This window comes from Acomys minous, assembly GCF_964271855.1.
Source record: "Acomys minous genome assembly, chromosome: 10".
NCBI classification, from domain to species: Eukaryota; Metazoa; Chordata; class Mammalia; order Rodentia; family Muridae; genus Acomys; species Acomys minous.
Genome location: NC_140491.1, coordinates 110,785,574 through 110,808,432, shown reverse-complemented (window position 1 = coordinate 110,808,432; position 22,859 = coordinate 110,785,574). Strand labels below are relative to the sequence as shown.

The window sequence follows — 22,859 nt, the reverse complement described above, 5'->3', positions numbered from 1 at the left end:
TGTTCGCATTTACATAAATGCAAAGGACTTCAATAAATGCAGAAAGCTTCCGAGGCAGCTGAGGAAGGGTCCTGGAGCCTGGCTAATGAGATTACAGGGGACTAATTCATCTCTGAAAGTAAGCCTGGGGGGAAGGGGGGAAGAGTCCAGAGTGTGGAAATTAAAGGCAGTAGCTGAGGCTGGGAAAGGGGAGATGTGACCCAGGGCCCAGAGCCTGCAGGAGCCATTCTGAGTCACTTCCTGTCCATTCTGAGTCACTCCCTACTCCTTCTGTGCAGCCTAATGCTTGAATGGGACCCACGCTTGTCATCAGAAATGTTAGAAGCCTGACTTTACTCAACATTTGAATGGTTTTTCTTTTTAATATTGTGTATTGCTTTTCTCTCTTTAATTGTGTGTATATATACATGTGTGTGTCTGATGTTGACTTTCCATTGTATTATCCATCTCTACAGATACGTATGAATAAACTACTGTTTTTTTTTTTTTTAGTGCAGTGGCCTTATACACATTCAGCATGCCCTCTATCACAGAGCTATACCCCCAGGCCTCTCTTCACTGTTTGAGACCTGTTCTCACTAAATTCCTTATTGAATTCACTCTATAACCAGGCCGACCTTGCCTCAGAACCCCGAGTAGCTACAATTATGGGCCTGAGACACCAGGCCTGACTTAGAAAACTTATCTTGATTCTGTGTGCCTGACCAAATTAAACCATCTCACTTTCGCAGGGCATAAGATCCTCCTGTAAGAGCTTAAAGTGGAGACAAAACAGTTTGGTGATCCAGGCTTTCTGGTTAACAACTGTCTAGATCTTTTTCTCCCAAGTCTTCCAATATACTACACTATACCATGCAGAGATTTGCTAGCTGCACATCTTAGTGTTGTAAGAAATATCTGCTCAGCGTTTTTCTGTTCTACTCATTTTTTTTTCCACAAATGATTCTGAGAACCACAAACTAAGGAAATAGAAAACAGCCTGTTTACTGTGACTGTGGATCATCTGTGCTCGTGGGAAGAAAACATGAGTGACTGTGGCTGGGGACAGAGCAACCATTGCATTATGGGTATAACGGAGCTGCCGTGGTGTGCCAGTTAGCATGCAGCACTTATATACCAGTGCAAGCAGAGAATTAAGCTTATACCAACTGGCGCCCACCATAAACTAATGCTTTCAGTACCAGACTCGACCAGTCTAAAGACCATGCTCTTCAAATTAAGATAACCATGTGCATGTGCTGGGGGGTGGTCTGATGTATTTGGATGCTAATTACTCCTTGCTGTCTCTGTGACCCACTTTTTGCTTAATAAAAGCCATCCCTCCTGGGCAGGACAAAGGAGATAGGTGGGGCTAGGAGAGAGAGGAATTCTGGGAAGAAAAAAAGATGGCCATGAGGAGGAAGAAAAAGGAGACCTGAAGGGAAGAGAGGAAGGCTGCCATGGATTAGATGGAGGAGAAGCACATGGCCGGCGCAGCTAGAAAGTCCGGCCCAGATGAGGAACATTAGCAAGTATATGGGATTATGAACTGGAGATAGCTTGATAGAAGTTATTGGAAGCAGATGGCATGGGATTGAGACAGGGATCCCATGCCTGCCCCACTATGGGAGGTAGTTTAGAGGATTGATATCTGCCCTGCCCCAGGTTAACTAAGGCTATTTTAAAATATAACAAGTGTCTGTGTCTTGATTGATCGCTAGCTGGGCCTACAGGTAATACAGATCATTTAAAAACAATTCGCACCAGCCAGAAGTAACTTTTCATCTCATAGTGCACCACCCTACAAATAAATTAAAATGCTTCTGTGTTTCAGGTGGCTGAACTTGTAACCAGCGAGTTCTTTGAACAAGGAGATCGGGAGAGGTCGGAACTCAAGCTCACTCCCTCTGTAAGCCTGTCCTTTTAATATCACTGATTACCCCCTTTGAATGGCTTTGTCAGCAGTAACTCCAAAACACGGCTTGAAACGGGGGAAGGCTGAGAAAGGGGCTGGAAGACTCCTGAAAGCCTGACACTTTAAACAGGAATGCTAACCACCGTGTTACCGGGTGTCTGACTGCACCTACTGACCTACTTAGCAAGCATTTCCTGAGAAGCCACAGTGGGACAGGACAAACAAGCAGGCACGCGGGAGGGAGTGGAGGATGGGGTTAGGACGTCCCAGAGCCAGCGCTGGCGTCTCACGCATGCGCACTTTAGAACAGAAGTAATAGCAGAAAATTAAAGTCAAGCCGTCCAGACTCCAGGAGCTGGCTGGGTTTTATTTTTCAGTTCCGAACTTTTAAACTCCTCAAAGCAAACCATTACAAACCGTTTGTTTGTTTGTTTGTTTACAAACTGAAATGTGGAGGTCAGGTTCTGGTGGCCGACATGCTATTTATGTTGGATTCGCTCATGCGGTTCTTATTTGAGGATAATGAATGACTAGTTGTAGATGATGCTGTTTCTTCCTTCCAGATAAAGAAGCCTTGGCCACCACCCTCACTCAGGGAGGGGCCAGCCTCTTTATTCCTAGTGCGCTAAAAAACGTCTTCCCTGGTCACTCCAAGAAGGGACTACGTATGTTAAAGCCTAGCCATGCAGCACACACAGTAGGTCTAATGTAGCACACAGTGTGTATCAGTTGTCAAGAACGTCTCTTTTTGAGGATTCCGGTCCACTGAGTCTTGAACATTTGGAGCCATTAGTAAGACTTTGAGTCTTCACACACACACCCCACTTTGCTGCTGTCCAAACACCAGGGAAGGCAGCAGGACCCTTTCCAACCTTGTAAGGCTTCTCTTGCCTGCAACCTCAGCCAGCAGCCTTTCTGAGGTTGACTCTTGTCAGTGGCTTACCTAGAAAAGGCCCGAGGATCACAAAGCCTGAAACGCAAACCAGCTAATTTTAGTTTCCAAAGCAGCGTGTGTTTGCGTGGGATTCAGAACGCCCTTTACTTTTTCTGCTGCTCATACCAAATTTGGTTTTGAAAAGAAAACAAATCAGTCTGGAGTGCATAAAGCTCATTTGTAAAAACCTGTAACCGCTGTTCCTATAGGCTGAATATCTATGTTAAAATAAAAGCTTTTTTCCTCCCTCTAAAAACTGTTCCTGAGACACTCTCTGAAGGGTTTGCAATGCAGCAACACGGGTCATTTAGTGAAATGGGGGGGACAGTAAATCGCCAGTGTCCAGAGCTGGCAGGTGCACTGGGGCCAGACTAAGGAGCTTTTATCTGTAGGCTCAGCTAAGGCCTTCTCTGAAGACATAAATGAAATTAATTTCATGGTGGATGTATAGCGATAAGTGCTCCCCTCTCTTCACAAAAGGCTACTTCACATAGCTGTCTCTTCAGGAGAAGTCTGGCTTCTGAGGCAGGACTTGTCCTTGCTGACCCATCTTCAGGAATATCTGTAATGCACCCAGAGTCGGCACTGCTTGTCTCCCCATCCTTTAATTTTTTGGAATCACCCGTAAGGTGCATGGTCCAGAGACCAAGCTGATGCTGGCTGGACCTCAGTCAGAAGGTTCATGTTGGAAGCAGTGAGCTGACTGAAAAAATGGGCCTGAGCACCAGCATGTGTCGTGCACGAAGCTCAACACTGTTTATACAGAAATGAGGGGACACCATCCTTCTTGACTTCAAGAACCCTAGGACATTGTTAGCTGGTAGGGAATACCCATGAACAAACACATATGCACATCACTTATGAACGTGCTCATGAGCACATATGCACATCACTTATGAACGTGCTCATGAGCACATATGCACATCACTTATGAATGTTCTCATGAGCAAACCATAGCTAATAAGCACACAAAAAGATTGTTAAAAATTTTAACCATCATGAAAATACAAATTGAAACCACAGTGAGGTACCACTTCCCACTCACTAAAAGGGCTATTTAAAAAGGCAGACAATACAAACATTGGCACATTTTCAGAGGAGCTGGGACTTCATGGGATGCAGGAGTCTAAACTAATCCGGCTACTTCAAAACCAGCCTAGAATCCTCAAAAAGTTAGGCATAGGGCTGAGTTCAGTCCCTGGATCCCACAGCGAAAGGAAAGAACCAGCTCTCAAAAATTGTCCTCTGATCTCCACGTCATGTCCTCCTTGATGCATGCCATAGCATCATCATCAATTTAAGACTTAAAAGTTAATATAAAAAAGCTCAACATGGAGTTACCATATAACCCGGGATCTCACTTCTGGGTTTATCTGCACAGGGAAACTTGAACACAACTGTTCACACTAGCATTACTCATAGAAACCAAAACGTGGAAATAACTGTCCATCAAATGTCCATTAACTGATGAACTAATAAACAAAATATCATAAATCTCCACACTGGAATGTGAAAATTACGAATGAAGTGAATGAGTGAAGTGTTGCTCCATGCTCCCTGGGTGTACCTTTAAAATTATAGCGCATGACAAAAGCCAGTCGTCTGGGCATGGTGGTACAAACCTTCATCCCGGCACTCCGGGGGCAAAGGCAGATATGTCTCTGGGGGTTTGAGGCCAGCCTGGTCTACAAAGTGAGTTCCAGAACAGTGAGGGCTACACAGAGAAACCCTGTGTCAAGAAGAAAGAGGAGAAGAACAAGAACAACAAAAAAAAGAAAGAAAGAAAGAAGGAAAAAGAAAAAGGAGGAGGAGAAGCCCTGTCCTAAAAGACCATGTACACTTCCATTTTAAGTGAATTGTGTAGAACAGGCAAATCTGTACATGCAGGAAACAAATCACTGCTTGCGCAGGCTGGGAGTTTACAAGACGATGGAGCTGCTATATTGATATGAATTTTAATATTAAGTGTAGTGGTAATTGTATAGTACTATGTATATACTGACATTCCTTGAATTTTTTTAAAAAAGTATTTCTATAGAATACTCATCAGAAGCAGAAAAATAAATAAAGTAACTCAGGTAGAAAAGGAACTATAGAGAAAACAAGTCAGACTGTGGTTTGGATGTGGTCTGAACCCTGGGGTTTTATGTGCTAAAACTTCATCCCCAGTGTGAGTGTGGAGAGCTGGGAACTCAGTCCCGCTCTGGTGGGGGAGACATGGCCTTGGAGAGCTTATTAGGACTAGGAGAGAACCTATGACCAAATTAGTGTGGATTATGGAGAGGAGAGACACTAGAGGACATAAGCGCACGCTCCCTGCCTCACGCCATATGCCAGCTGTGAATCTTGGGGCTTCTAGCAAGAGAGCCATGAGCAGAGGCAGGCACTCCAGCCTCCAGAACTATGAGCCAAACAAACACTTTCATCTATAAAGTTACTCTCAGCCTCCGGTGTTGTGTTATAGTGGCACAACATGTATAGACACACGGGAAAAATTTAAAGGAACATTTCTGAAGCAAGCTTTACTTATTCCAAAAGAGCTGTCACTTCCTCTAGCGCATTGCACGGTCTTCTCTGAGTGCCAGTTATTGCTTGAAAAGGATGAGCAGAGCCTGTGGGAGGTGGTAGAGATAGTTTGCTCATCTTTGGTAACTAGTGATGATGTCTAACACACACACACACTATGGCTCATCCATCTGATGCTTTCCCAGCATCTCAGGACTCAGGGTGAGGCTTGGACCTGCCCTCATGGCTGCTATAGTCATCTCTTACCTAGCTTTTCAGTAAGACAAGTTATACCAAGGCAGTGCCCCTCCTCCAGATCAGCCGACTGCAGGCCCTTGCCTCATTTGTTAAGAACAAAGGGAAAGACGTTCTCACTGGAGTTGAAGTGGCTGTTCGTTAAGGAAATACATTTTTACCCTCTGATTCCAGTTGATTGAAGTCTTACCAATAGAAATAAATCACCCTGGCTTTCAGAAATACGCATAAATTATATCACGCATTATTAATATCGTAAAATTTAAAGGCTGGAAAGAAGAAAGGATGAGTGCCTGCCACCACCATCCGCCCAAGGACATGTACTTAGTCACCTACTAATTATAAAACCTTACTGGAAAACACGTGATTGCCAATAGCACCCAACCCTTAAAATCATCATAAATAGGAAAGAATCTTTGTGTAATAAAATGAAAAAAACAAACCCTGCTGTTCAGGATCTTTTCCAATCTGACATCTTCTTTCTACAGAAATAAAAGCCTGCATTATTTTTGTGGCAGTAAGATGTGTCTCCTTCCCCTTGACTTGTACCCAGTTCCCAGTGACCTGGTAACTTGATTTAGTAGCAATTATTTGTACCTGCAGACAGATTTTGGCCCCAGGTGTTGCAAGCTATAAAGTTCAAGTAAATTCAGTTACAAATCTCAGAAGAAGATATGAAAATACTTTATTTCTTATCGTAGATAACAGAAAAGAAGCTATGTGTGAGGATTGTGATTTGTGAAATAATTCTGTTGGTAAAAAATCTGACAAAGTGGCCGTAAAATAGTTCAGTGAACAAAAGCAAGGTTTCTGCTTCCTTGTTCTAGGCTATTTTTGACCGGAACCGGAAAGACGAACTGCCTCGGCTGCAATTGGAGTGGATTGATAGCATCTGCATGCCGCTGTATCAGGTACTGCTAACTTGTGAGTGTGTGTGTGAGTGTGTGTGTGTGTGTGTGTGTGTGTGTGTGTGTGTGTGTGTGTGTGTCCTGATGTGGTGAGGCAGAGTGTGAGTCAGGTTTGTTCAGAAATATGAAGCTGGAGGCGTTCGCAGGCTACAAACTGTAAACTGGTTTCTAATTTCTGACCCACGAGCTTGTGCTTTGAAGATGGAGACCTCAGTTCTCTGCCACTTTCTAAAATGTAATCTCCAGGGCCTTACCTTCCTTGCCTGTAAGCCAAAGATTATAATATATTGTCTCTTCATTCCTGCCCCATGGAGGACAAGGATGCAGCTACAGTCAGTACCATCTCTCCAAAAAATAGCTCAAAGGCCCAGTAACCGAGGAGACTTCCACATATGTTAAGGATCAAAGGCTTGGAAAAGTCTAGTAAGAAAGAAGCATACTTAGCCTCAATTAACTCTGAATTTCTCAAATGGAAATCTTTTCACTTTTAAGGTTTTGGTTTTTTTTAGTATCTTGTGTAACACCAGAGTCTCATCAAATATGCCTTTCTGCTCTGATCCCAGGATCTAGACCGGTGGGCTATGTGCGGGGAAGCAGCTTCCATCTTCAAAATCTGCCTCCTCCTTTAAGCAGGCATAACTATGCCGAGCAGTGAATCCTGAGCGAGCCCACTAATGAGTTCTTGCTTGGCTGCCTGGTGCAGAACCCGCCCAGGGCAAGGAGACATGTGTCAGCTCTGAATAGTTCGCACACTGCTTTTTGAGTTTGCATCGGGGCTGGCATCCATTTGCACTAACAGTTTAGTGTACATTGGCTTTTAATTCTACTGCTAAGCATCTGTAAACCCCGGTGAGTTCTTTACCCCCGACCTAGCTCAATCAGCCTGAGCCACGTTCCTAACTTCGGAGTGAGATGAGCACAGTGAAAGCAAAGCCTCCTTGGTTTCTCATTCTCCACCACTCCATTAAGAACGCAGGATTGTTTTTTAAGGACCTCACAACCATTAAGTCTCAAACTTGCCAACCACTTATTTTCTAGTACTGTTAGGAGCTGCAGAGACCTGTCACAGTTCTCTGAAAAACAAACAAATTAGAATATTGTCGTCAAGGCAGAAATGTAATTTTAATAACCACAAATGATAAAAGCAAATTCACTTGTTTTTTTCCGTACAATCCATTAGATGCCCAATATCATAAAAACCAGCCAGACACAGCTTTAAAATAATCTAAAATCAATTGTTATGGTTACAAATGACTATAATATTCTCTTATCTAATAATGAAAGATTGGGCAAGAAACATTGAGAATGGTGTAGTTTGTTATAAAGAGAATCCTAACTCTCTTTTCTTCCTGTCTATGCCCCCACCCTCAACACTGAATAAGTGGCCTCCATGTGGAGCCCACAGAGGCTGGGACAGGTGCCTTTGTCTTTGCTGAGTCGCCCTTGGTTGCTCACATCAACTTATGGCTTAATGTCACCCAGGTATTAATGGGATGCATAAGTCACTCCTTTACTTAATAAATTTCTCTTACTAGAAGTAAAACTAAATTAAACTCCAGTTGCTGCTAAGGGTCGGCATGTGGCTCCCACACTGAGCCCGCTCTTTCTTTGCTGGTCCACGGTTCTTTGACTTTTACTGTGTGCTTGCTACTAAGTCCTTTGAAGTCTTCAGGTTAAAAGAGGGAGTGACTTGAAATTAAACAGAAAAAAAAATTAGGTTGAAGATTCAGAGACTGACATTTCCATAGGGTATGATATAACATCCCGATTTTTTTTTCATGTGTTCCTTACTCATCTTTGAGTCACCTGCAGGAAATGGAACACACAGGTGAAGTGACACAGGTACACATCAGGTTTGTGTCCCTCCCAGCCTCAATCTTTGCTCCAATGTGGTGGCTTCAGAACTGCAGGACTCTACTTCTAATGAAAATCTCTCCACCTTTTTTTTTTTTTGTCACCCTCTCGAAAGCCATGTGCCACCCTAAAGGAGAATCTGGAGAGAGTTGCTGATAAAGCCGATGCTCACGGTTCGCTGCTGTTATCTTTTCATGCAACAGACAAAGAAAAGCTTGTTCTTTGAGAGTTTCTTGCCACCACTAACTTTTTTTTTAATTTCACAATTTCAGTTGTAAAATTCTTCATAAGGCTTTGAAACCAACTGTTCAAAGAGCCATCAGGCTGAAAGTACATCTGGCATTGAAAGACCATCTTAGTGGTTTACAGTATGTTCTATCGTGTGTGATGGTGACTCCCCACAGGTCAACGGAACATCACACTAAGTGGTGGTGGTCCCAAAATGTAATCGAATCAATCACTGGGCAGCAATTGCATTTTTTGGGAAGACAACAATCCTGACACAACAACAAGGAGCGTCACAGATTTGACACTGGTCCCTAAGGCCAAGGATTTGGGACAAGTGGTTGCTGCAGAGAGGCCTTTTGGGTTTTGAACATAAATATGCAATAATGAGAGGATAAGTTGCAGGCAGGGTGACGCGCAGGCTGCCGACATCCCTACTGTGCTCAGGCCAGACTGACATGGTCTGAAACACAAAGCGGAAGAGTCCAGTTTGGTCTTGCTAAGATGACTGGGGGGAGGGGCATGGAGAAAGGGTAAAGAATAGTACTCACAAGACATAAATTATGTGTGTGCCCTCCAATGGCATAATCAAGATGGCAGGCATGGCTGGCAAGAAACGCATGTGGTGCCCAAGTGAAGAGATGGTGGTGGAATGGGCTGGAAGGGTCCTTTTGGTGGAACCATGGAGTTGTTATGGATGGAGGCTGCTCTGTACAGGGGCCAGGATAGCGGGAGGAGGGTGGCCACGTGGCAGGGCAGGAAACAGAAGGAGGAGGGTGGCCACGTGGCAGGGCAGGAGACGGAAGGAGGAGGGTGGCCACGTGGCAGGGCAGGAGACGGAAGGAGGAGGGTGGCCACGTGGCAGGGCAGGAGACGGAAGGAGGAGGGTGGCCACGTGGCAGGGCAGGAGACGGAAGGAGGAGGGTGGCCACGTGGCAGGGCAGGAGACGGAAGGAGGAGGGTGGCCACGTGGCAGGGCAGGAGACGGAAGGAGGAGGGTGGCCACATGGCTGGGCAGGAGACGGAAGGAGGAGGGTGGCCACATGGCTGGGCAGGAGACGGAAGGATGGTTTAAGTGCCCCTATTGTACTCCATCGGCTTTCACTGGGTATTTCAGTGTTAGTCCGTGGCTTTAAAGGGATTCTTCTTGTCAAGCATCCTAACTGATCAGGCACTTTCTGCCACACTCCTGGTTGTTGACGTCAGACCTCCTCCAAGCAAAGGGTGCCTGAAGAGGCCTGCGCTTGCCCGCCTCTTCCACACCACTACCCTCTGGTGCCCATTTGCTGAAAAGTCAAAACTCTTGTCTGTAGGATAGTGTTAATACCCAGGCAATCTGGGACCGCGTAGAAGGAAAACGATGAGGAACTCTCACTCTAAAATCTGTTCTTAGGCAGCTACTGAAGTAATAAACAATTGGCGAAAGTGGCCACATGAAAACATATAGAGCCGGTGGTGCACCTTAGCAGTAGGACGGTCGATTAGTTATATAATTAGATGCATGTGTATAAATAAAGCCCCCAAAACAGCAACATGCAGACCTTGTGAACCCTATAAATGAGTCTGGATATTTCTATCTGAAATGAAGATCAAATACTCACGTGTTGCTCTAGCCCTTACTGCAGGCCAGTGCGAAGGCACAGTGAGGACCACCCCCAGCTCTCTGGGGCACAGGACACAGGACATGACTGTCACATATATTTTATCTTGTCGAGTTTAGGGTTCCAAACTTTTTGAAAGAAAACAGAGGGAGGGGGAGGAAGAGAAAGAGACGGCAAACAGGCAGAAGCTATGATTTATCTGTGACAGCATTTTAATCAGGAAGCATACAGGAGGCCCAGCACAGGCGGGGAGCAGTAAAGCGTGTTCCCCAGGAGAAGTTGAAAGCCCTGGTTAGTTAGCTCTGTCCTAGCAGGATGTCTTAGAGGAATACATTGACATCTGATTCCAGAGCTTGCTGCTGCCTTTACACCCTGCTGGGGAGCCATTAGCCTGCTGCTCAACATCTTTGGAAGGAAAAAAAAAGTCAGAAAGAAGGAGAAAAAAAAAGACACTATCAAAGTTTGAAGTCACTGCTGAGGCAGCCTTAGGGATAAACAGAAACCCTCCTGTCGCAGTCTCATTCTGAGCTGCTGCTGTTCATGAGAGCAAACTAAGTTTTTGCCCTTTATTTCTGTTCTCAACTTGAACCTCAGTGTACCCAAGAGCAGCAAGCGCACACAGAAGCATGATGAATCTGTATGTTAAAAACTGACAGCCTCCTCAAGGTATTCAGATTTTTCCGCTCATCCCAAACTGGCTTTTGACTTTGGGGATGAATTTCCTCAGAGATAGTGCGAAAGGGTCACCCTGGAATTTAATAGCCAGCGCCTTGCTAACCAGCTGTGGCCATGCGCAGCTGTAACCCTATAACAGTGTAGTAGGGAAATAAAGGCTGGAGAACCAGAAACTTACGGGTAGCCTCTGCTACATAGCGAGTAGGAGGCCAGCTAGGGCTATACGAGACCTTGTCTCAAAAACTGTGATAGGACTTCTGTTGTTAAGTCACAATAAACTTGGGGTTTTTATTTACTTCCTTCCTTCCTTATTTGCTTATTTTAACGTTGGATGTAATGATCATCTTGGAACACACAGTCCACCTGACACAGCTATTAATGTGCTCTCTGGGGAAAATGAGAGGGGAAAATCCTCAAAATATATCTGAGGAATAGAGAGACGGATCAGCAGTTAAGAGCACTGTCTGCTCTTTCAGAGGACCTGGGTTCAATTCCCAGCACTCACCTGGTGGCTAAGAACCATCTGTAAGACATCAAACACCCTCTTGTGACCTTCAAGGGAACCGGGCACTCAAAAGGTACCTACAGCCATGCGGGCAAAACACCCACTGTCCTAGTTAGGGTTTCTATTGCTGTCATAAGACACCCACACCACAAGCACCTTGGGCAGGAAAAGGCGTGTTTTGGCCTGTAGTTCCACATCCCAGCCCATCACTGAGGGAAGTCAGGACAGGAGTTGAAGCAGGACACGGACCTGGAGGCCAGGATTGATGCAGAGGTCATGGCGAACACTACTTACTGGCTTGCTCCCCCATGACTTGCTCAGTGGACTTTCTTATAGCACCCAGAACCACCAGCTCAGAGGCAGCACCACCCACAGTAAGCTGGACCCTCCCACATCACCATCAATGAAGAAAACGCGCCACAGACTTGCCCACAGGTCAGTCTGGTGGGGCCACTTTTCAGCTGAGGTTCCCCTCTTCCCAAATGACTCTAGTTAACATAAAACTAGCCAGTGCATCCATACACATAAAATAATTTTTTAAAATAATAAAACATAGTATAATATGCCTGACATTGTGGAGACTGCAAGTTAGAAACCCATAAACTAGAAAAGAGGTTATAAAGCCACCTCTCTGGATACTGAGAAAAGTCTGTAATGACAACTCAGTGTGCCCCATGGTTCACGACTCGCGTCTGGTTTTTCGGTTAGTCTTTTTTTTTTTTTTTTTTTTTTTTAAGAAAAGAACTAATGAGCTGCAGAGTGACTGGTGAGAGCATAAAATAGTCTGTACTTTGAAAGCCTGCAAAGGCTAGATGTGGGAAGAAAGAACCTTTCCTTGAGATAGTTTGAAAACTGAGAGTGGGGAAAGGAGAAGGGAGGGACCAGTCTCTGTATTATTTTCCCTGGCGGTTAGTACTCTAGCGAACGAAATAAAGAGATAGCTGAGGAAGGTTTCTGGCTTGTCTTTACAAAGGGGAGCTTGGGATGGCATCACAGAGACTCCACGGAAAAGTAAAACAAGCGCTCCTCAGAAAGGGGGAGGGGAGGGAGGGATGCTGGGAGGGTGAGGGGGGGCGTGAGACCTAGTGGCTGAAGTCCGCAGACCTCCTGTGCTACAGCCTCTGTCCCCACCCGGCCGCGAGGCTCCCTGAGCAGTTCCAGTCTCTGGCTCTTTGGGTATTTTCCTCCGTCCCTCCAGGGCTCAGGGCTGCTTTCCTGCCGTTCTACTGTCCACGCTACCTACTAAGTCCTTCGGATATGTTGCTTGGGTGGTGCCAACTTGTGGAGGATAATTCTGCCCTTTTCCTGGATTATTCTTGAGATTCCGGAAGTCGGCCTCTCCCCTTCCAGGGAGCAGCCGCCAGGGAAGGTTCCGCCAAGATGGCGCTGTCTCATCTCCTTTCTCCTATAGCCTCTTTCTGCCTCTCTACCCACTTTTCTTTCTCTTGCTTTCTCTCCCTTCATTCCTTAGCCCACACAGTAGAAATCTGTCAAAGCATCCTCTTGCTTGTCTGGTGCGCTATGTCCTTCTGTGCGTGGGCCCCTCACACAGAGGAGGCAGGCAGGCTCTTCCCAAAGCTGAGTCAGTTGGTGTTTCTGAACCACCACTTAACCTGAAAGAGGAACATCTTGAGTCAGAGCGAAAAATGCCTGTTTTCCTACTTCCAAAATACTGTCTTCGATACATGCGCTACCCCTGAATCTCAGGGCTAATAGTAAAACCTGCTCCCCTCCAAAATACCCCGCATGTCCCTAGCCCATCAGAAATGAGAGGACAATACAGTCTTTCCAAAGAATGTTTCCGCGAACTTTCAGAGCCCTTCTGCTAGGAGCTAACTCCTGAGCTTGCCTGCAGTGATTGAGATGGGGGAGGGGGAGAGCCAAGGGGAGGGGAAGGAGAAGAAAGGAATGCAACAGAGGGGAAGGGGGAAGGAAAGAAGAAAGGCAGAGTGGGGGGAGGGAGGGAGGGACAGTGGGAGGGAAGGAGGAAGAGAGGATCTGGTCATTGCAGGCCCCTGGTTGAAGATGCCAGGATCCCACCGCCATACATATCTTCAAGACCCCCTGGCTTAGCGCGGAGGGCAGCTCACTCCATTCTAAACCTCTCATCTCGCGGAGGGCAGCTCACTCCATCCTAAACCTCTCATCGCTTCCTTCCACCTCTCTCGGCTCCAGCTCTCGTCACTTGCCCACTTGCTTCCCCAAGCACACTGTTCTCCAAAGCAAAGTCCCTAAACCTTTTTTTTTTTTTAATTTAATCATCCCTCTGCCTTTCCCGGCCTTTCCTTCCCTCTCCTCTCTGCTGCAACAGATCAGCCCAAAGGACCATGTATAAAGCCCACCTGCCCTCAGCAGCCCACAACAACTGCCATTGTCTCACACTGTGCTCTGTGCCCATCTGTCCCTGTCTCCCCTGAGACTGGTCTCAGTCCCAGGATCTCAAACATCAGAGCTGCTCGTTAAACGTTTGCCGAACAAATGAATGAGGAGCTACAAAAAAAGTGAGTGTCTGCACACAGTAGCATGGGATGACTGCGAGCAGTGCCGGGTTGGGAGGTTATAATGTCATTTTAAGTTATCATCCAAACACATAAAACTCCTTCCAGCAAAGTACGCAGCGTTATGTTCCTGCCCATAATCTAAAGTATATGGCCTATGGTATCTTTTTAGAAAGCAGTTTAGTTCGCATCATGGCTGAATTGGTCCTTAATTCCACCGTAAAGTTCCAGTTTATAGCCAGGAAGTTTTCAGAACTCTGAATTTTTCAGCTAAGAAATAACGTTAAATTTTCTTTTACTCGGTAGTGCCAGAAAATATAATCTCCTAGTTATTTTAATATTCGAGTTAATTGACTTGGGCTAGCACACACCATGCAGAGGGTACAGGAGGCTATGTGGTACGTTGTGTGTGCACGATATCAGAAACTTTTAATGTAATAAAAGACATTCAATGTACCAGAAGTAAAACTCAAAGTTTTTTGACTTAGAAGACTTTTCTGCAAACCGAACAGTCACTGATACAAACATCACATACTGGTGTGCCTTCAGGATGAAGTGCTGGGTGGCAGAGGATGCTTACCACAGGGCCACCAGTCTGCCTGACTCTTGCCTCTTGCTCCTGAGTAAAGATATGTCACCCTTGAGCCTGCATCTTAAAGTTCTTCCTCAGCAGCTCGTGTGTCCCGGTGACTGTTTGTAGAGACCTTTTCCACCTGCGGGTCGGAGTTCAAGTTGACAAAGCAAGCATCCCTATGTACCTGCACTTACAGATAAGAGGACCCTTCATTGGTTTCATGTTGTACTTTTCATGGAGTAGGACTTCATCTACTGTGTTCACATGTGTCTTATAAGCTCGAAAACCGCCATCATGAATCTACATTAGAATCTATGTGGCTTTCATGGATAGATCTGAAGATAGGGTTTACTTCTCCATACTCTGCTGGCCAATATAAATCTTCTAAAAAGTATGTTGCTGGAAATCATGACCCAAAAAGCCACTTAGTTCTATGTTCATACAAGGCTTGGGACTGTGTGCTTACATCACACAGTGTACTTTACTTTAAGTGCTCTTTTACCTCTTTTTCATGGCCATCTTTTTTTTCTCTCTCTCTCTGTTTTCAAATGGGAAAAACAAAAGCGAGAAGGGACAACGAGAGAGAGGGAGGGAGGAGGGATAGAGAGGGAATGCCGTGGCCTGTGCTGGGATAAGAAATGGCTGCTTTCCTGCATTGTAAGTGAAGTGCTTGGAATTTTATGCGGTTTGATGTTCATCTGATGGGCCGCCATCACTGGGGTCTATGGGAAATAAATGCAAGGTAAAGGGGAAATACTCCACTGTGCCACACAGAGTCCTCGGCAGTGAGTATTGTAAAGGCTTCCCAAGAAGATGCATTTGGCGCCACTAGATCCTTGGCTGTGGTTATTTAGGGAGTTACAAGCTGGTAGACACTAAACACGGGTCAGAATGCATTGCCTCATCCTAGCAAATGCATGCAATGGGCACAGAACGATGGACAGACGTGGGCTCTCAGCCTCTTCACCAGATGACATGGCCACCCAGCTGTTGAGTCTCTTAAGCCAGAGTCTAAAATGGAGCTTAAAGCTTTCTGTTAGACTAGATTTGAAAAAAAAAAGTCGAGATTAGACCCCACAAAGGCTGGATGTCCCTATGCACACTTTGTAAGCAAATGCTGAGTACTGGCTGTATTTGCCATCAGGTGAGGGTTCACAGTGAAGGGTTTTCACTGTGTCTTTACGTACATACAGACAGAAGGAAGATTTCATTCTAGATCCTAGAAGTGTCTCATAGTCTGATTTTGCAGATGAGATAAAACACACAGCTGATGGATTTACAGGGAAGCAAGAGATCCAAGGCAGAGGCAGAACCTCCGACCAAGTATTCATGTCCTTGCTGTGCCCAGCGCCTACCCTGAGGATGGGAAAGGTGACTCCACTTTGACCAGAAGGGCAACTATAACTCTGAGTCCTTCAGAGGGAAGATGCAGGAGCCAAATTCCCAGGGATATCAGGGTTCTGTGTAGCTGGTCACTACTAACAACTCTATGTCAAGTTGTCCTTTCACCTGTAAAACGGGTTGATGCTGCCAGTTAAAGATAGCAGATTGAGCAGGGAACGGTGGTTCACGCCTGTAATGGCAGCACTCAGGGAGGCAGAGGCAAGCTGATCTCTGTGAGTTCGAGACCAGCCTAGTCTACGATGCTAGTACAGGACAGCCAAGGCTACAACAGAGAAACTCTATCTCAAAAAGCAAAAGATAGCAGACTGATCTTAAAAGTTTATCTCATCTTTTTGAGAATCCCGTTAATTTTACAAGAAGATGATGTGTTTTTAAAATGTGAATTCCTAGCTGGAATTTGTAATACACATATGAGATGGCTCAGAGGTTAAGAGGATTGGCTGCTCTTTAAGAGGACCAGAGTTCAATTCTCAGCACCCATACAGAAGGTCACAACTGTCTGTAACTCCAGTTCCAGGTCCCAAACAACCACACAGACATGTATGCAGGCAAAACACTAATAAATATAAAATAAAAATAAATTTTAAAAAATTTGTAAAAGTTAATGTGACCTCCTTTAGGCAATGTAGGAGGCTGGAATAATTTTGAGGAGCTTGATAGAAAGTCCTAGATTGCTTCAAACAATATGAATGTTAATGACTCTGTTTGCAAGGTCTCAGAGGGGACTGAGAAAGGAAAATAAACATAGCTCCTTTGCAAATGCCTAAAGCAATCAAAGCTGACCATTAGGTGAAACAGAAGCTACATTCTCCTATTCCTCTTCCTACTACTGTCCACGTGCAAAACCAGCTTCTCCCACCCCGGGCCCAGGCAGCCATGGGTTGGGCTCTCTCTACTCACACAGAGCAAGAGGCCCGCCTTCCCACGTAGTTTCCACTTTGTCCTTTGGAGGCTCACCTTGTTAGTTTCCACTGTCAGCTGGACACAACCGAGAGGCACCTGAAAGAGGGAGCCTCAGCTGAAGACTGCTGTCTGTCAGCTTGGCCGGGGGCCATGTCTGTGGGAGGCTGTCTTGATGATCAGCTTAGAAGGCCCAGCCCACTGCGGATGGCACCATCCCTATGCAGGTGGGTCTGGGCTGCACAAGAAAGGTAGCTGATGAAATAAAAAGAGAAAGAAAGAAACAAACAAAGAAGCAAAGAAAGTAACAAAAAGAAAGAAAGAAAGATGAGCTGAGAGCATGGTGGTGAAAAAAAAAAGAATCAGGCTGGGGGGCAGCTAGTTTTATAGAGCCGGTGAGTGAGCCAGTAAGCAGCATTTCTCTGATTTCTGCTTCAGTTCCTGCCCAGACTTCCCTCAGCTATGGGATTGACAGGGAGATGTACACCATATAAATCTTTTCCAGGGAGATGTGCACCATATAAATCTTCTCCTGCACAAGCTGCTTTTGGTCAGAGAACCTCATCACAGCAACCTTTGTTTAATATTTTATGCACTTATCTAGTATGAGGTGTGAAACATAACATGAACAGAGGGAAAAATATCCCCAAATACTGTAAAGTGGAAAAGATGCAGTGTCTCAGAATGTCTGAGACTGCACAGGGAAGCCAGCTGATCTGCCTTTCAGAAGTAGATTCTGCAAGGCTCAGGATGAGGAAAGACCAGTCCAGCCAAGAGCAGTGTCTGAGGGCTGCTTGTGATAAAGCACAGCAAAGTGGGCAGCTCGAAACAGCAGACTTTCATCCATCCGCATTTGCAAAATTTGGAATAGAGGACACAGCAGGCTGAGTTCCTTCTAGGGCTGTGAGGAAGGAGCTTTCCAGGCCTTTCTCCTGACTTCTGGTAATTGCTTGCAGTTCTGGCCCTTCTTGGCTTGTGGGCATTTCTCTATATATAAAGTCAGAGGACAAGGAGAAGACTAGGGTAAGGGCACTTAGGTCAAATCTGTTGACCAGAGTTTAGTCCTTGACACTCACATGATGGAAGAAAAGAACCAGTTCCCACAAATTGCTGACCTTTTCACACACACACACACATACACACACACACACACACACACACACACACACACACACAAAACACACACACACCATCACCACCATCACACACATGCATACAACAAATCAATTTTAAAAATAAATTAGGGAGGCTGGGCAGTGGTGGTGCATGCCTTTAATCTCAGGACTTGGGAGGCAGGGGCAGATGAATCTGAGTTTGAGGCCAGCTTGGTCTACAGAGTGAGTTCCAGGATATCCAGGGCTAGACAGAGAAACCCTGTCTTGAAATAAACAAAAACAAAACAAAAATTAATTGATTAGTTAATTAATTAATTGGGAGAACTGGAGAGATGCCTTGGTGGTTAAGAGCACTTGCTGTTCTTGCAGAGGACCCAGGGTGGTTCCCAGTACCCACAAGGCAGCTCACAACTGTCTGTAACTCCAGTTCCAGGGGATCCAACAACCTCTTTAGACTTCCTCAGGCCCCTGCACACACGTGGAGCACATACACACACTGGGGCACATACACACACTCGGACACATACACACACGTGAAGAACATACACACACTCGGGGACATACATAAGCACATAAAGTACAGTAAAAAAATAAAACACCAGCCATTGGATATTGGCCCACTCTAGCCCTATATCATCTTGATAGCATCCTCATAAACCCTATTCCCATATCTGGTCACACTCATGAGTACCAAGGCATAGGGCATCGTCATACTCTTAGGGAGGGCACCATGCCTTGAACAACTCTTGAGTCATGAACCCAGAAAAAAACGAAAGAAGACTTGAAGTTGATAACTAGGGTCTCAGGAATCTGCCCTGACCTTCTGCTCAGAGCCAGGTTAAGCAGCCTCTACAACTGCTGCCAGCTTGGGGGATCAGAGAGTTCTTCTCCCAGAACACTGATGTGGGAACCCCACAGCTGAGCTCAAATGTGAGCAGAACTGGCTGGGCTCCCGCATCCATCGCCCTATGAAGGCCCAGCCTGGTACCTATGAAGCAGAAAGGTCTTATGCTTCTATAGGGTGTCAGAACAGCCAGAGGGGAGAGATCTGCAGATACGGGGCCTCTCAATGAGTCAGATCTCTGCAGGGTACCTTTAAAATAAAGCCCACCCATCGACCAGCCCCCACCTCCAGCCCCTCCCTCCACTCCCTCGCGGCCAGCAGTGAGTGCATCTTTCAGTTCTTTGTCTTAAGTGTGTTCAGAGAAGGGCTACAGAAGAGTGGAGGAGATGCTCCAGGACAAAAGACACAGGGAGAGGAAACAAGAGAGAATTTAGGGCACACAGAAGCACAGGAAACAAGAGACTAACTTAAAAGACAAAAGTGGTGCACGCCTTTAATCCCAGCAGAGGCAGGCGGATAGCTGTGAGTTCGAGGCCAGCCTGGTCTACAAAGCAAGTCCAGGAGAGCCAAGGCTACACAGAGAAACCCTGTCTCGAAAAACCATAAATAAATAAATAAAAATAAAAAAACAAAACCTAAACTGTTAAAAGAGTAAGAAACTTGTTACAAAATGACCAGGGGTTTCCCTTTTATACAATGTCTTAGTTTCCAGGTCATGAGTTTTCTTGCATCCTGGTCCACTATATTAGCGGGATCACTTCCTGCCCAGCTTAGACCCCACGCCTAGAGTCAGTACCCCTGCCCATTCCATGCCCTGCTTCCCCCCATGGAACCCCATAGGCTTTCTAAAGTGGATCAGTCTACCTCACCCACCTGTCCTTCAGTCCCTCCCTCCTCATTACTTGAGAGAAAAGACTCTAAACATGCATGGCCTGTAACCCCCCAGCCCTGCCTATGCTTGGCACCTGCCACTTCGACAGTGCCACCTTGCCTAGAGTCCTGTCACATGCCCTTGCTCCACCAGCCGTCTCAGCAGGGCAATCCAGTCTCACTCTGGTTTGAGAATCCCCTGAGACAAGCTCCTTGCAAAATAAATCATTTTTCCCTCAGAGGTGGATACATTGTAGTTCCTGGACTCTCTGTGGCTTCCCTTAGTGGTACATCGTAATTACCTGTGTTGGCCCTATGTTAGTCAGCCTCATTTTCCAACACACATTAACTGGGACCACAGTCCTCCTACATGCCCTCAGGAAATGCTCTGTGCTTGCTGTTTTCTGGCACCCTGGGACCTGCTCAATAGTACAGCAAGTGCTGAGTGTGGCAGAAACCAGAAACACGGTTACCATGTCGCGCTAATATGCTCTTGTGTCACTCAGCGTCTTGCATACCTAAGTTGCCTTGCGGTGGAGCCTTAGCCTTTCTGCCTTCATTCTGTGGATGACAAACCAAACTCTGGCCACTCAGAATCTGTCTGGACTTGGCTCATCGGCGTAGGGCTTGTCCCAACGCCCTCCCAGCGAGATATAAAATTTGAAGCATTGTCCCAAAGTTTTTAGAAGTGTTGCCAAGAGATAGCATCCCAAAGGAAGTCTCTTGAGCTGGGTATACAGGTGCATGCATGTAGTCCTAGCACTCGGAAGGCTGTGGAAGAACCGTGACGTTAGCCTGGGCTGCATAGCAAGGCCCTGTCTCCAAAAGGGGGGAGGTGGGGTTGGGGGTTGGGCATGACTAGGGAAGCAGATTTCCAAGAAGCAGAAAGCTCACTGAACCAGAGTTGGTTTTGAAGGGCAGCATCCTGAGCTGAGGTGCCTCCAAGAAGGGGAAATGGAATGAAAAGTCAGCAAACAAGGTAGAAAAGACAGCCCTGAGAGGGCCCAAGAAGCTGAACAGAAAATCTGAAGGAAGATAAATGGATAATTTAACAGCCGTTCAGTTTTTAAGCAAGACAAAGAGCAAGCTACATTGCATCAGAAAAGAACTAGAAATGATGACGGATGACCGGCAGGACCACGGTGGCCAGCCCAGGGCAGAGCTGAGGGGCTAAATAAGGGTTTGGGATTGATAGGGATTGAACAGTTTTTCAAAATCTATTTAATGGTCGGGCAGGGGACATCGATCGCTTTTCAGAGGAAATGTTGAGGCGCAATGAGGTGGTCAGCCCTTATTTCCGATGAGGGCAGGTGAGCCAGAGAGGCAAGTGTGCTTACACAGCGCCATCGCAGCATATTGAAGCTGTTAAAAGCATTTTCTAAGGAGAGTGGTAAATACTAATTTAACTTGGTCTTTATGAAATAAGCATTTGCTTTTCCATTCTCAGACTGGGAAGCCTTTTTAACTATTGACTTACTTAACGGTTCTTACCTGGCCAAAAGTAACCCTAGTGTATGTATTTATTTATTATTTATTGCGTTGCTGGGGATTTAACACGGGCCTTCATGCAGGCTGGGTAAGTGCCCTGCCACTGAGCTATATCCCTAGCTCCATGGTATGGTTTTAAGTGTTTTATTGTTGGATAGTAAGCACATGCCTAGTGAACACAATTTAAGATGTTCAAAAAAACCAAAAAGAATCAAGAAAATGATTCTCCCCATGCTGTCTGCCTGCCTCAGTTTTCCTCTAACTAGGATGCTGTGAACAACAAAGACGGTATGTAAACCATGACTGCAGTGTCTCAGCACTGGCATTTGCTTGCTGTTGTACACACGTGTGAAGGTCGGGATGTGCCCTTCACGTGTAATTCATTTGGATATTGTTTCTGACTTGTAGTTAAAGCTGGCCCATCCTTTGACGGCTGCATAGGATTATATTTTGAAGATCAGGATTAAGTTATTTAACCAATAGTTAATCATTTGCAGACACTGACATTTCCAAAAGTTTGCCGATGTAAACAGGGTACAATTATCCTTACGAGCACCATCCCCACACTTTGCGATTGGATGACTAGCCAGCAGTGGGGTCCCTGGACTTTGAAGTAGGGATTTGGCATTTTGATGGCTCTGCCAGCACTTGCTCTGTGGAATCCGAACTAATTTATGTTCTCATCAGTAGGGCCTGAAGTGCCCAGTCACTGTACCCTGAGGGACAAAGGAGCTGTTAGCAATTTTTTTTCTAGTTTTTGTCAGTATCATATACATAAAATGTATGCCACTATAGCTTTCACTTTTATTTTCCATCCCATATGTATGGCGGGATTTTAGATTCACTTACTCAAGGGCTATTGGTTTCTGTAAAGTCTTCTTATGTTTTGCCCTATTTCCTATTAAGTAGGAACTCACTGCATATTACATTTCCCCCAGTTTGTCACTGCCTTTTCACTTTTTGTGCTGTACATATATTAATAGGTTTTTGTTGTTTGAATGTTTTGTTTTTCATGGTTTTGTTTTGGAAAGGGTCTGACTTGTGGCTGTGACTAGCCTGGAACTCTCTGCATGGACTGTACTATTTTATTTATTTATTTATTTATTTTTATTTTCGGACTGTGCTATTTTAATTTTTTTTATTTTATTTTATTTTTTACTGTACTATTCTAACTGATCACACTGTATAATAGACTTCAGTGACCAGGAAGTCTAGTCCCACCTTTCCCAGGGCTCTTCAGTGTTTTCTAGGTCTGACTGTTTTTCCCTATAAATTTTAAATTTTAGTTCAATATGAATCTAGTGTATCTTTTTATTTAAAAACTTATTTTGTTTCGATTGGCCTATGACTGAGAATTAAATTCATATGCCTTCCTAACTTTTGAAAGATGGGTGTGCTGCCCAGTAGGAAGTGTTTAACTTATTCAAGTTTGTGTTCATGTAGAACAAAATCTGCACTTTAGAAATAAAAAATAAAAAATAAAAAAAACTCTGCAAGGGCACAAAATCTGCACTTTAGAAATATAAGAAAACTGCAAGGGCATTTGTCCTACTGCCCCATACATATAAAGAGCCCCGTATCTTAGCCTAGGAGGAACTTATAAGGAAAAAAAAAAGCCACAATGACCAACCTCCTGCCAGGTGCTACAGCGAGCAAATGAAGGCCTTTCCATGGCAAAGAGGCCAGCCACTGATGCAGCACCCCCTTATAAACACAGACAGACAGAGTAGATGATCTGGACATAGGCCCAGTGGTAACTGAAAGACATTTCCTTATTTATCGTCTTATTCTTTCTTTTGAAAATTCACTA

General features: G+C 45.3%; 1 protein-coding gene across 2 annotated transcripts in view; it reads left to right on the top strand.

The window, feature by feature from the left end:
- The window catches only part of PDE11A (phosphodiesterase 11A), a gene marked incomplete at its 3' end in the record, with an annotated part of 371,638 nt that overhangs the window by 333,173 nt on the left and 15,606 nt on the right, over positions 1-22,859 (top strand). For both annotated transcript variants that reach the window (XM_084800165.1, XM_084800166.1), the window contains exons 18-19: positions 1,814-1,888; positions 6,416-6,499. In XM_084800165.1, the coding sequence (XP_084656291.1) occupies positions 1,814-1,888; positions 6,416-6,499 (159 nt within the window). The remainder of the gene's footprint in view (positions 1-1,813; positions 1,889-6,415; positions 6,500-22,859) is intronic.